Below are 14390 nucleotides of genomic sequence, written 5' to 3'. Positions count from 1 at the left end.
AGATAATCTCTGGTGTCTCTGCCAACTCCACAATGCTATGCAGTGCTCATGCCAAGATCCACATGGAGAATCCTGAGTACTGACCTCTGCCAAGTTCGCAAAACCTAGAACCACTATATAGACCTCTAGAGCTGGGAGAGATCTCAGAAGTCATCAAATTCAACTTCCTTATTTTACAGGTAAAGGATCTGAGGCCCAGAGCAAAGGGATTTGCTCATGTCATAAGGCCAGTAGAGCCACTGGAAGGTTCTTTCCATATCTCCCCACAATTTTTGAGCATTTCCTAGAAGGGTATGGGTACGGAAATGCAATCATCTGGGTTTTTAAAGAAGAACAAACTGACTTGAAGCAGAGAAAAAAACAATGAACCTACAAAAGATACTTTAGAGATGCACAGGATCTGAAATTAACGTCCATCTTAGTATCCATGCTTCTTTTCAGTACCATCACAGAGCAGAAAGCACACCCACCTGGGAGGAGGTTTCCCTTTGGCCTCACACTGGATTACAATATTCTCCCGAGGGTCGATAATGTAATCTTTTGGAGACTGCTGAGTAATGGTTGGAGGTTGTACCACTTCATTGTAGAAAGAAGAACAATGTAAAGAAATAAAACACTCAGTATCTTAATAGCAATAATTTTTTTCTGTATTAAAATCACTTAACCTAAACTAAATCTGCTCCAAAATTTTTAGTAATTTCTACTTTGGCAGCACACACCTCAGTAGATTTTTAACTAAAAGTCTCCTAAAACTTCAAAGTCAAAGCATAACTTCCTTTTGGTAATTTTTATGCACTCACAAAATCCATTTTCCCTCACTATAAGTTTGGGAAAATAACTACCAATACAAGCTTAAAATTAAGACCATTTCATTTCTGATGTAACAATGAGAAATTCCTCTTATTCCTTTGGTTCAAACAATGCCTTTCAATGAAATTTAAGTTATGAGGTAAATTTGCGTTTCTTAAGAAAGAGTAACTGACTTCTAGTCTTTAGTGTGCTAATGTAAATTAAAACATGTTGGGAACAAATAAATTTGAGGCGTCAATGTTAAAAAGATGGTTAAATTGGGATTTGACATGTCTTATTAGAGCCAGGAGATAGGTGGCTACCAGGAAGAAAGATAAAACAGTCTTATTTAGAAGACAAATGGATTGTGAAGTTCTCTGTGATAGAAGACAACATTTCCATTTCACTCTTCAAACTGTTATCTGATCATTTATTATCAAATCACAGCGGGGGGGGGGGCTGGAGGGGACCATTCTGACCTAGAACAATTTAATCTGAAGAAAGCAAGTATCTAATCTAATGTCCATTACTCTAAGCTAAGATTACCATGTCCTTCTTCTGGTAGAACCAGAATCAGTGTTAGAACAGGAAGGGACTGCAGATATACCCTATTTCAACTTCTTTTGTTGCTCAGGGCAGCAAAATGGCTTGACTACCAAGGCAGAAAGCAGAGAAGAGAATCAAATTCTCCTGGTAGAAGTTACTGCCTTGCACAACTCCAGGGGGAGCTGTTCACACAGACCAGGGGCTCTCAACCAGGGGCAATTTGCCCTCAGCTCTCGGGGGACATTTGGCCACATCTGGAGACAATTTTGGTTGTCACCACTGGGGTAGGGGGTGGTACTGGCATCGGGCGGGTAGAGGCCAGGGATGCTGCTAAACATCTTACAATGTACAAGACAGCCCTCTGAACAAAGACCTATCTGGATCATTTAAGTTTTTCATATTCTGGATCTTTCCTTTCCTTCCACCCATGCTCTGTGCTTCCTTTGTGAAAACTCTTCCACCTGTCAACCAAGCGTTTCCCAAAGCTCAATAATTGCCCTCTGCTCTTGTCTTTCTTTACTGCGGTCACTTGTGGCCAGGGCTAAATTTGTCAATTTCGTGTCCAATGTCTTATAAATATGCAAATGTGGTTCTGTTCTCTTGCTTTGTCTCCAGCCTGGTTGCTGTCCACCAGACATCTCTTACTAAATATCTAAATAACACCTAAAATATAGATCAAAAGCTAAACTCATTATTGCGATCACTTACTGTGCACCTATTAAATGCAGGACACTGGACAGTACCAATTTCCCCTCCCTTTAGCAAGATCCATCTCCTTCTCGTCCTCTCACTTAGCCAGCCGCTCTTCCCAGCCTCCACCACTACACAGGGAACCCTTATTCTTCCAGCCCCAGCAGCTCCCAATGCTGGTTAGCAGCTTCGTCTGGTAGAGAAGAGCTAGTCCGTTTGTGTCTTAGAACCAGATAGTCATTCTCTTTAAATTGTGTGAATTTTCTCATTGAGTTACATCAGATGTGAATGAAGCTTGGAAATTAGTAGAGCGGAATATTCACAAAAGAAAAGGAGTATTAATACCTGAGTCTTCAGAATTCATGCAGGAAATATATTAAACTTGCTTCTTGGTATTTAAATGCAATGTTTAGCCAAAGTAAATACACATGCTTAAAAAGACGTTAGGCACCAAACACAAAATTGTGCATTTAATTCACAGCATTAATTCAAAAACAAAGACATGGTCAAATTTTCACACTGCCTGGTAATTACAGAAAGACACTTACAATCTTCAAGAAGTTTTGCTTTTTCCCCATCAATATCAGCAGGTGAGTGGGCAAACAAGATTAAAGAAAACCAGATGTTAGTAATAAGAACGTTAGAACCCTGAAGATAAAAGAGGCATCTTGTCTATTTGCTTTGACCTAAAAAACCAGTATAGCAAAGGTTGAAGTTGTGAAAGAAATGGGTGCAGGAATGGTTTTGTTTATTCCTGCAGCATTTATCTCACATAAACATATGGAGGAACAAAGGGAATGCTGTAGGCAAAAAATGATTCTTCCACAAATAGGAACGGCTAATTCCATTCCATACGTGTTGTGCTGGACAAGTAATTATGCTCAATTTGAAAAATAGCTGAAATCTGCAATTAATCTGAGTTGTCACATACTGTGTAGTGTCTGATCCTATTATCCCCAGACATCGCTATGCACATGGTAATAATACCTAACAATGGGACGCTGCTCAATGACCGTGCTCCATCCAAGCCAAATCCAACACTGATTTTAGATTTTTACATTTCTGGGGTTAATCCCCAAGTCAGTAATTGAACTTTTCAGACTGTTAGCATATTTCTGCTTCAGAATTCCTCAATCACCCAGTGGTTCTTAGCACCTACATCAAGAAGCAGCTCATGTAGAAGGGGTGGAAGGAAGACGGGCAGGGGAGAAGTGACATTAGCATATAATTCAAATGATTCTGCACGGCGGCCTGTCATTCCTACTTGCAAAGGTTAATACAGGAGTGCCTGGGTTGTCTCTGACTATCTTTTCGTCATAGTTCTGCCTCTTGTCCATTAGCAGCGATAAGTCAGTTAGCCGTAGGTGACCGTTTCCCTCTCATTGTTAGACTGAGCAGTCAGATTAAGGGGGAATATATTTAACATAAGAGAGAACAAAAGCATTTCTCTTAAGTGTTGTCTCTCTCTCTCCTATGTAGCTGTTAGGTCAAATGCTCCCTTAGGCATTCCAACTTCAATGGGCTTAACCATTCATGTATATATATATTTTTTTTTTGAAAAGAAATTAAGGTCACCGAATGAATATTTTTTGAAAATAAGTAAAATATTGCATTTTCTTGTACTTTAGACTATAGACACACAGCAAAGGAAGTCAACAAAGTGTGGGGCAAACCACATGTCTTCTAATGTCTTTCCACCAGCAGCTGCAACCTCTTTGACAAAAAATGACATCCCAACAATTGAATAGCTCCAGGAAAATGCTATCTTCCTTGCACCTTGGAAAGTTTGCCAAACAGATGTTCTATTCAGGAAGCTAATGGATTTAAAGAGGTCATGCAGATTAGGGATAAATGAAAATCAATTCTGAAGTATAGTAATTGTGCAAATTCTGCTTTCCGTTGCAGGAAAAGTAATCACTTGGAACCCAGCATTATCTTTATTTTTCACAAACAGGCCACCCAGACCAGGGAGAGCACAGTACATACTTTACCATTAGGAAAGGGGTGGGCTAATATAGTAGCTGTTACTTGCGCTATTTTGAATAGCATTTTTGCAGGTGGCTTGTTTTATTCTCAAAATTTACATCTCGATCTTTGATTACATATTTTGAACCAAGAAAGACGCTTCACTAGGCTTCAGATATGATACATTTCCTAGATCTAGACTCATAGTTAAGATTCAAAATTTGAAAGTGAATTTTGCCTTGTCTGAATCAGGAGAAATGAATTATGGGTAGCGTGAGGATACAGAGGGGCGTGGGGTTGGTGGAGAACACTATGAGCATCTGAAGGGAGAGGGTGGAAAAGTGGGGAGGGCTCCATGATCGCTGTAAATAGATTCACGCAGCTTTCTTGCAGGACTGCTTCTATAAAGAGTCGTCCGTTGGGAGGATCAGGGCAGCCCCCAACCACTCCTTCCCAGGCCACCCCTCCCGTGGTACACAAAAGGCACCTGAGGGGGAAGAAGGCTAATGACAAGGATGGCACAGAGTGTCTGACCGTTTCAATGGCCATTTCTATGGTGTGATTCTTTATAAACACCAGGTGCTGAAGGTACAGCTAAATTAATTTTGATTAGCTTTTCAGTATCACGCAGACATCTCTCCACTTGCATAGTTCAGAGTGATGGCAAATGCTGGGGAGGTTCTGACTCCGGGGCCTAACAGCTTTAAAACGTTAATACTTACGATCAAGAGGTACTTCCAGGGCACTAATCATCTGGCACAGGAAGAGAATCAGGGGCGCTCTGCCTGCAGATAAGTACTTCTTTTTCGGCATTATTTTAAGCGGCATTAGCTCAACTCCCGCTGAGAGCCACAAACTGAATTTCCTTTTCTTCTTCCACAAGAGATTTGTGTGCAACGTTTAAATAATTTTCATGCAGGGAACTGAAAAAGGGTAGAATAAGAATTATAGTGTATTAAAAAGAAGGAAATGAAGGGCGGAAGTCTGCAGCACAGAAAATCAGTCCTGTATTATACATGAACTCTAAAAGGGAGCCAACTTTTAAATATTTAACTCTCAAGCCTGGAATGATCATTTATTCATAGATCAGCTAAAATCATGTCAGAAATATTTGTAGTGATGTCCAGTAAAATCTGTCTACTTTGCCATCCTTATGGTTTTTCTGTTTTAAATACCTGCATTTATATCAGAGGCTACCATGTTGTTCCTAACAGATCAGGAAAACTTGGCTTATAAATCAGTTAGAAAGTGTGACTTCAGACGGGAGGCCTAATGGCTTCTCCATCCTAGAGGTTATCTCTAGGAAAGTTCAGGGCATTGTTGCAAATTTGCTTCAAACCCTAAACACTGATTTGCCAGCGGAACCACCGACAATTGTTGCCTTCCTCACCTCTGACGTAGATGAAAGCAACAAACAAGTCTGGGCTCTGAGTTCTAGGCCTTTCTCAGTTACCATCCTGAATGGTGCCGATTAATTTTTCCTAAAGGGTCTTTCTCAATATATCCTTAAACAGGTAATAAAAAAAAAAAGCCCTCAATGATCTGGCCTCAATTTATCCTCCAAAACTTATCTCCTCCTATTTCCTTATAACTGTTTGTTTGTTTGATGCTGTTTCTGGTTTTCTTCCTTGAATTAATCCTTGAATTTCCCACCTTCTTGCCTTGGTTTATTCTATTCCTTTTTCCTGGAACACCCTCTCCACCATAATTCTTTATCAAAATCCAATTTATTTCTCTATAGATCAGCTAAAATTACAACATTAGCTGATTACCCAAACTAGAAGTCATTTCACCCCGTAAGAATAACTGAAATTCCTTGTTTTAATCATCACATATATTACATAGATAGATACAGGGATAAATAGACTTTTTTGTATGCATACTCTCTCTCCCCTACTCCTTCAGGCAAAGACTGTGCCTCTCCCATCTTTGTATTCCTCTCCCAACACCTAATATAGTGTGCTTGCACAAGAAAGTGTTCGCAGTACACAGGGCAGCATGAGCACAAACACAGAATACAGACCTCTGTCCCACAGCACACTCCTAGCTGGAATGATAGGTTTACTTATGTCTTCTCATTAATGAAGGAGAGGGGTGACCAATGGCTCTCTCCAGAAGGTAAGAGAGATGTTATTATTACAAACTAGGGTAGCTCCCACAGCTTAATTATTGAATTATTTGTGTGATTTTTATTATTTGCATAATTGTATATTTTCATAGTGTCCGTCTTTCCCACTAAACTGAAAGTCCCTAAGGATAGGATTGAATCTTTCCTGTTCCCTCCCCATTGCGGCCCCAGAGCCCACTACCATGCCTGGCACATGACAGGGAGTAAATAGATATTTGTAGGAAAAAAATTAAGACAGGAATGGAGAAAGATCTTTGAAGATGAGGTTGTATTCAGATAGATAATCTGACCAGAGTCTACCTAAGGCTATATTTATATTTACACTACTTGGTTTAAAAACCAAACTCTTGTCAATATGGCAAAATTAGTTGTCATGTCATGTCTATGTGTGGAATAGAGCTTAAAATGTATAAAAAGAAAACGAAACAATGCTGATAACGTGTTTTGTTAGCAATTGATATCTAATTTGAACCTGATTACAATTGAGTTGGACACTTCTTGCTAAACAAATACAAAGAAAGAACTTAATAGGCTAAACATAGGCATTCTACACATATAAACACTATTTTGTGAATGAAACATCCATAACTATGTGGTTTCATTTAAGATGCAGAAAATCTGTATTTCCATATCATAATATATAAACAACTATGTCCATCAAACATCAAGAGGCAGGTATAGAAGCTCACCCAACCATTTCCAACCAAAATATAAACCAGACTGTCTTTCTGTGTGTGCAAAGCATTTCTATATCATTTAATCCTATTAGGTCTCTCATGATTTTCCTGTTGAAACGCTAATTCTGAATTTACACACAAGCTTCAGGGAGAATAAAAATAAATGGCACAAATGGTACTAAAACAAGTTGATGTTACACACTACATATGGGGAGAAAACTATAGCGTCAAACACTGAGAAGACAAACGCCTGATCAGTGTCAAGCTAATCGAGTTGATTCAATGTAAGTGCCTAGCTCTCTGAAGAGGTGCTGGACAGCTAAAACACTTTCTAAAAGATGTACTAACAAATTGATTGCCTGTAAGACCTTCAGCAGCTACATACAATTTCTGTTATAAGTTCTTCACTTATTATTTATTTTGCCTGGATGCTTTAACTACTCATCCTTCAAAACAGAGAAAATCATTAGACAACTTCATATAAAAGAAAGTTCATTCAACCTGCTTTATCTTTTCAGAGTATACATGGAATAAGATATGGCACATTAAGTCACAGTGTTGTATAAAGAAAAAAATACAAATTTTAAGAGAAACGAAGAGAGCACTTACTTAAACAGACATGAGAAAATCCTCACAATGAGAAGAGGAGGTCATGAGCTAGGGTGACTGAAGATGCGGTCTCTCTTCAGAAACTCTAAGTGAACTGCACCAGTGGCCACAAAATCCTCTCCAGTGTAGGTTCTTTTTGGGGAGGACAAAGCAACTGCCCAGCCCATCCTCCGAATCCTGCCCATGGAAAATCACTCACTCCTCCTACGGACGCCATCATAGGTGAAAAACCCAATGCCCAAGGACAGCCTTCGGTCCCCTGCACTTGGTCAAAGTGAAAATCAAATACAGCTACAGACTGAGCTTTCGTTCTGTAAGAATAATGTGCTTCTGCACGTCTCGCAAAGGAAAACCACTGCTTCTGCACTTGCAATATTGATGTCAACGCCCTGCCCTGCTAGGAGCCCATCTGTCTTGCAGTTTACCTTGGAAAATGATGGTCATTCTCCCTTACGTGAGAATCATGAGCTAAAACTAAATTGTTTATGCAATTACATTAAAATGAATGAAACCCCAATTTGAAATAGCAGCATCATGTTTAGCTAAGGCTAAAGAATATGCTTGTATGATATAGGTTGTAATTTGCAAAAAATATTTGCCACAGACACTTTAAAGCATGCCTGAATGAGACAAAGTGTAGGCTCATCTTTGAAATATAAATTATCCTGATATTTAAAACCACAGACATTGTCAAAATGACTCAGAGTAATGATAAACGGGAAAGGCTTTTAATATTTCACTTCATTTAACTCCCTCCAAAGCAACTTTTCACCTGTTACCTACAGAAACTCTGAAACAGAGGGAAAAAAATCTTCCTTCTTCAGTAAACTGCTCATCGTTAAAAAAGAAATGCAATTCAAGGTTCTCTTACTTCTTTTTGCCTAAAATTCATATTAAATCATAGAGCAAATGTTCCCCTGCATTATTTACCGTATATTTAAAAAGACAAACCTAAAGTTTTGACAAAGGATTCATATCAAGCCCAAAAAACATAGCTCTCCTGTTGCTTATTTAAGAAGTCTTGTCATCAGAAAGAAAACAAAATCTTTGTTTTTCCCTCAAGTGAAAGATGAAATGATTTTAATTAAGAAATACGTCGGCTCTCTACCAGAACACGCATTACTTACCCTTTCATTTTCCTCTGTCTGTGCTCTTCAGCATCCCAATACGGGCTGCTCAATGCCGACTGCACAATGTAACATGATCTGCTCTCTAAGCCAATAAACAAATATGTTGATGTGACCGGATGCCCTTTGGCACACTAATTATTGCTTGGTGACCCATCAGTGACTGGCTTCACTGACTGGAAAACTAACTGGAACTGGGTGTGATTCCGCCTTGACTATGAAAGGATTTTTCAGCCGTCAGCTCGGGACAGTAATTTTTTCTATTTTGCTAAATATTTACCATAAGGAATGAGCACGTTAATGCCCATCCCTAGCCCAAACCTGTGCTTTTCAATCAAATTTTGAGTCGGAGACTATGGAAGGAAGGTTAGAAAGAAATGGACAGTGACTTCGCATGATTAACACACCAACAAAGGTTCAGTTATATCTACACAACTACACTGACATGAACGCGACTCAGACAAACGCAGTCTGGGATTATGTGACTATAGAAATTGTAAAGATCTCTTCAAAGAACGAGGCAAACTTTGTGAGGCACTGAGGAACATGTTTCTCACTTCCTCCTAATCCAAAAAGGTGTCCCATAGTAGAGTTTCCACAGGGAATCTGGGAGCTAGAACCTGGAATAGTACTGACGGAAAGGTGGACAATTAACAGATGGTTTTACCCAAATAAGAGATGACAGAACACATCTTGATAATAGCTCAGATCTCCATTCCTCAGAGCACCATAACTGACTGTCTTATTTGATATTCATAAAAACCCCAGAAAATAGGAAAGCAGGCATCATACCCATTTAATAGATTAGAAAAAAAAAATCCTGATGGCTCTTATTCATTGAGCACCTTCCACGTGCCAGGAATCGCCTTGAGTCCGCTCCACGCATTAACTTCTCCCATCTTCCAAATAACTCCAAAAGATAAACTCCATTACATTTTCCAACTTGCTTATAAGGACTCCAAGATACGTGTTGGTAAAGTCGCCTGCTTAAGGACAGACACGCGGTACGTAAAGTGCCAGATCTAGAGCTCCAGTTCTTCTGAAAAGTTCTAGAGCTTTCAGCCGTCTCACATCACCATATCAGAGAGGCCCCTAGCATTTCCCCCGACTCATATCCTCTTGTTTTGCGTTTAGCCCATAAGCAAACAGAATTACCAAGTTTAGTCACTGATGTTGAAAAAAAAAAAAAGCACTAATGGTTTCTGAATATCTACACGAGATTTTCACAGTGTTGCCCATAGCACAACTTCAGGGGCCTCTGCACACTGGATTCCATATGAATAGTGCAGCTGGAATTGGACCACATGCTGGCCCATCCTTGTAAAGGAAACACAAGTCAGGACAGTATAGACAAGATGCACTTTAAAAAGTTAACTTTGAAAGTAGGTAATCTATGCACACGGTACAACATTCATAAGGTACAAAAAACCATATAATTCAAAGTAAGCAACCCAAAAACCCCGCTTCTCCCTTGGGAGGGTTACTACTACCAAATTTTGTGAATCTTTCTAGAGATATTTCACACGTAAAGAAGCATAAAAATATATAAAACAATATTTTAAGGACATCTTGGATTTAGACAATTTTTTAAAAGCCTTTTTGACAATGAAGTTAGATCACCAAAAATACCCACGTCTTTCAATGAAATCTAATTATTTGCAACTCATGAAATTATTTGGATACTGGCTTTTTCACACTTCCTTTATTTAGTCCAGCATTACAAGAAAGGAAATAGTAGACAATGATATAATTGAGAGATCTAAGACAAGGGATAAAGCATGCTTCATGAAAAGTCTATACATGTGAGACTAACAGTAACCTTGACCAAGGATGGCACCTGTTCCACACTTGTCCAGTCACTTATCTGATGACAGTTGTCAGGATCAACCCTAAATGCCTGCCACGCTCACAGTCTGTCTTTCTGCATTGACCCCACCATCCTGACCAAGGCAGGAAGAATCGGGGGTGGGTGTCTGACCAAAGGCAGCAGCCATGTAGAGCCTGGCAGATGACTCAGCTGTGTGAGAGGGCTGAAGAGTGACCAACGAAGTGCTAACAAATTCCTTTCTCACGAGGAGGGTGAATATGAGGCAGAAAGAGAATGAGCCAACAGTTTGGAGCAGGCACAAAGGCCAAAGATCACACAGAGGCAAGGCGGCTTGAGGAACCATGAGTAAGCAGAGGCTATGAGGTGTCAAGAGCAGAAGCAAGCCAGTGGGCAGCAATAGGATCAGTAGGAACTGACTGAGTGACCGTGGCACTGGTGGAACACCTGACAGGTGATAAAAAGCACCTGCTCCTCTTGCACTGCGATAACCAGGCCTCTAAAACTCTTGGTATCCCAAACAACATTCCCATTCTCTACGAGGTTTGCCAGAATAGTGGTTGTGGTTGGAACGTCTACCTGTCTTTCTTTCATCTTGTGAATTCTTAAACAAGCCTTCACTAACGTGGTAGGTAGACTGTGACGTCAGTGGTCCACAGGCAGCACTCCTCCCAGCATCCCGACCCTTGTGTAGTCCTCTCTCACAATGACTCTGGGCTTGGCCATGTGACATACTTTGGCCAATGGGATTTTAGCAAAAATTATGCAAGCAGTGCCTGAGTGAGGAGCATTTGTACACTGGGGCTTATCCTTTTGTAATGTTCCCTCCGGGAAGTTTGAGCTAGATTACTGAATGATGAGAGGCCAGTGGAAAGAGTCCCTGGGAGAGGAAAGACCATCTTGGACTTTCTGGCCCCAAGTGAGCTCCCAGCAGAAAGCAGCTACTTGTTAAACCACATGCAACAGGAGAACCAGATGTTAACCAGCTGAGGGTTAATAAACCCTCAGAATTATGAGGAACAATGAGTTGTTATTGTTTTAAGCCACAAAATTTTGGGGTGGTTTGTTACATAGGAAAGATATCTGAAACAATTAATTAAGATAAACAGAGATTGGATGTTTCCTGCAACCAGAAAGACCCTAATACACACATTTAAAAGGACTGATGATTCAAATGCACACATCTCTTTATAAGATTATGGCTGGAATGACAGGAATTCTAAATGAATAGTCTGACAATGTGGGTTTTACTTCTAAAATTATCTATAAGTTTGTTTTTTTGAAGATAGACTTCTTTGTATATATGTTGGTGTAGCCAAAGGGCGGGTACTTAAGGTACATTTCTACCCCTCCCACCTTCCCATCTCTGTGAATCAGACCAGAATTCTGACCCGGCTCAGTCTGGCCTCTACTCAGATCCACTCACTCTCCTACCCAAGAGGGAATCTGAAGAAATGGAGGAGGAGAAAGAGGGAAGCCAAGCAAAGTCTTAGAGACAGGTCTATTCCTTGATCACAAGGTCCATTTCCCAGTCGATTTCCTTCCACTTATAAGACAGAAACAAAGTTCCAATTTTTAAAAAGGGAAAATAGGGACCTGCTCTAAAGGTGAAGTCTGAGAAATAGAAATTTAACTCTGAATATGGGTCTTCATAGTAACATACTCAGTAACATGTGTAGAGTCATTGAAACAAGCTCTGGCTCTATTTACCTTGCTATAAACTGAGTTTTCCACAAATATCACTGAAGAGATATTAGGGTCAGAAACAGTTTATTAAAACCTTCAGCAGGGGCTGGCCCCATGGCCGAGTGGTTAAGTTCGCACGCTCCGCTGCAGGCGGCCCAGTGTTTCGTTGGTTCGAATCCTGGGCGCGGACATGGCACTGCTCATCAAACCACGCTGAGGCGGCGTCCCACATGCCACAACTGGAAGGACCCAGAACGAAGAATATACAACTATGTACCGGGCGGCTTTGGGGAGAAAAAGGAAAAAATAAAATCTTTAAAAGAAAAAAAAAAATACCTTCAGCAAAAATGGCTACGCAGGATATTAGTATTCTAAATGAGCTATACCTGATCCATTTGTCAAGTGAACAACACATGGTGAAATGGCAACCATTTAATAGTAGATGATGGCATTTTGGAACACCTGACAGGCTTGTCACTTAAAAAAAGTTATGTCACCTTTCCAAGACAAGAAGCCAGGATTTACAAACTGTTATTCTTTTTTTTTTCTTTTTTTAGGAAGTTTAGCCCTGAGCTAACATCTGATGCCAATCCTCTTCTTTTTGTGCTGAGCTAACATTCGTGCCCATCTTCCTCTACTTTATATGTGGGACGCCTGCCCCACAGGACCTAAACAGAGCATAAGTCCACACCTGGGATCTGAACCAGCAAACCCCGGGCCACTGAAGCGTAACGTGCGAACTTAACTGCTGCACCACCAGGCCGGCTCTACAAACTGTTATTCTTGCTGGATAGTATGAGCCATTCAGGATGGAGATGCAGGGCAATGGTCAAAATCTCAACGTGTGCTCCTCTCCTAATGGGCATGAAGAGGTTCAAGGAGAAGAAAGAGCATGAGAGAGAATGAGCCTACACTGCAGTGAGAAATTAACTCAGGGGTCTCAGGGCTCAGCACAACACAGCTGATATCTCGTTCATGCTAATGTCCAGTGTGGCTGGGCAGGGTGCTCTGCTCCAGGCTGACAGAGGCACCACTGTGTGCTGCTGTCATCTCAACATGTGGCTTCCAGAGTCCCCAGGTTCTGCCACTCAACTCCCTCCACCCAGAGGTGACACACACATCACTTGCTCTCAACCCACTGACCAGAATTAGTCAATGACTCCAGCCACAAGGGAGTCTGGGAAATGTCAGGTGTCTGTAGAATATTTAGTGAGCCCTTCTACCTCTGCCACAGAGACTGTGCTCAATTCACAGTAAACCTGAAGGCGCCTTTTCTGGAAAGAGTTTGACCTTCTACAGGAAGGTTGTCTTATGTTGCATCCCAGTGATCCATCAGGGAGCAGGATGAGGATGGTGAGCAAGGGCTTTGTGGGCGCTGGTTGGCTGCAGCCCCTCCTCTGTCTTCTCCCAGCTGCATTTCTGAATCACTCTTTCCTATAACTTGGGCTCCCCCCACACAAGGGCCTGGGTGCGGGGGTGAGCAGGCAGAAGGCCCAGATTTATCAAAGCCAAGGGACATCACTCCTGCCGTGTCACAGATTACTATAATCCTCACAGTAACATTTCAAAATGGACTTTGCCAAGGCATCTAGGCTCTGTATAATAAAAACAGGACCATGGGAATGAGAAATGGAGACAGACATGACTTGAAGAATTGTGTTTTCCACTTGTTATCAGTGCTGGGAAAGGTATATTACCATAAACTAAATAGCTGGAAATCCTTCATTCCAGCCTAGAGGCTATTTCATATAAAGAACAAAGCTCATTCGCTTGCTGATAGGCATTTTCTACTACAAAGGATTTACTAGCAAAACGGGAGAGCAATGTATGAAATATTTAACTCCCAGTGCATTTAATTTTCTTTAAACGGGCTAGGTGAAAATCTGCATTTATCAAAAAAATAAATCAGTAAGTGATCATTTGCTTCCAAGAGAATTTGTCAGATTTACTCCAAAGATCATCCTCTTCCCAAGCATTTAGAATACAATTCAGTTTCCAGGAAGTTAAATATTAGCTCCTCAGGAATCCATATTCTCTAGAAAAGCTAAGTACACAGAAGCATAAAGGTTAGAAACAACGTTCTCTGCAATGTGAGATTTAATCAAACCAACAGTCCAAGCTTTCGAATATTCTGCTGTGTGTGAAAAGACACTGACTTCTCAGGAACCCCTCTTTTCTATGAGAAGATCGTATTCCATCTCTATTACTACTTAAACGAAAGTATACATTCCCTTGCTATGGTGTGAAAGAAATGGCAACTCAAAGAGCAGGTTAGGGTTACCATCCACAAGAAAGTATTCTTGGTCCAAGCGTCCAGCTCCCTGAAGAATCAGGACAGACAACCTCTG

At 40.7% G+C, this 14390-nt stretch overlaps 1 protein-coding gene across 27 annotated transcripts in view; it reads right to left on the bottom strand.

The window, feature by feature from the left end:
- The window catches only part of NRCAM (neuronal cell adhesion molecule), a 252691-nt gene that overhangs the window by 64298 nt on the left and 174003 nt on the right, over positions 1-14390 (bottom strand). For 14 of the 27 annotated variants that reach the window (XM_044770200.2, XM_044770256.2, XM_044770235.2 and 11 more), the window contains 3 exons: positions 4713-4913; positions 2574-2591; positions 471-576 (listed from right to left, as the gene is read on the bottom strand). In XM_044770200.2, the coding sequence (XP_044626135.1) occupies positions 471-576; positions 2574-2591; positions 4713-4818 (230 nt within the window). In that variant the 5' untranslated portion in view covers positions 4819-4913. Of the gene's footprint in view, positions 1-470; positions 577-2573; positions 2592-4712; positions 4914-7404; positions 7759-14390 lie in introns of those variants that run through there. The other 13 variants (XM_070504877.1, XM_044770237.2, XM_044770242.2 and 10 more) reach the window with 3 other exon arrangements.

The sequence above is a fragment of the Equus asinus genome, chromosome 1 (genome assembly GCF_041296235.1).
Source record: "Equus asinus isolate D_3611 breed Donkey chromosome 1, EquAss-T2T_v2, whole genome shotgun sequence".
NCBI classification, from domain to species: Eukaryota; Metazoa; Chordata; class Mammalia; order Perissodactyla; family Equidae; genus Equus; species Equus asinus.
The sequence above is the reverse complement of the archived record's forward strand: the minus strand, read 5'-3'. Positions and strand labels throughout refer to the sequence as shown.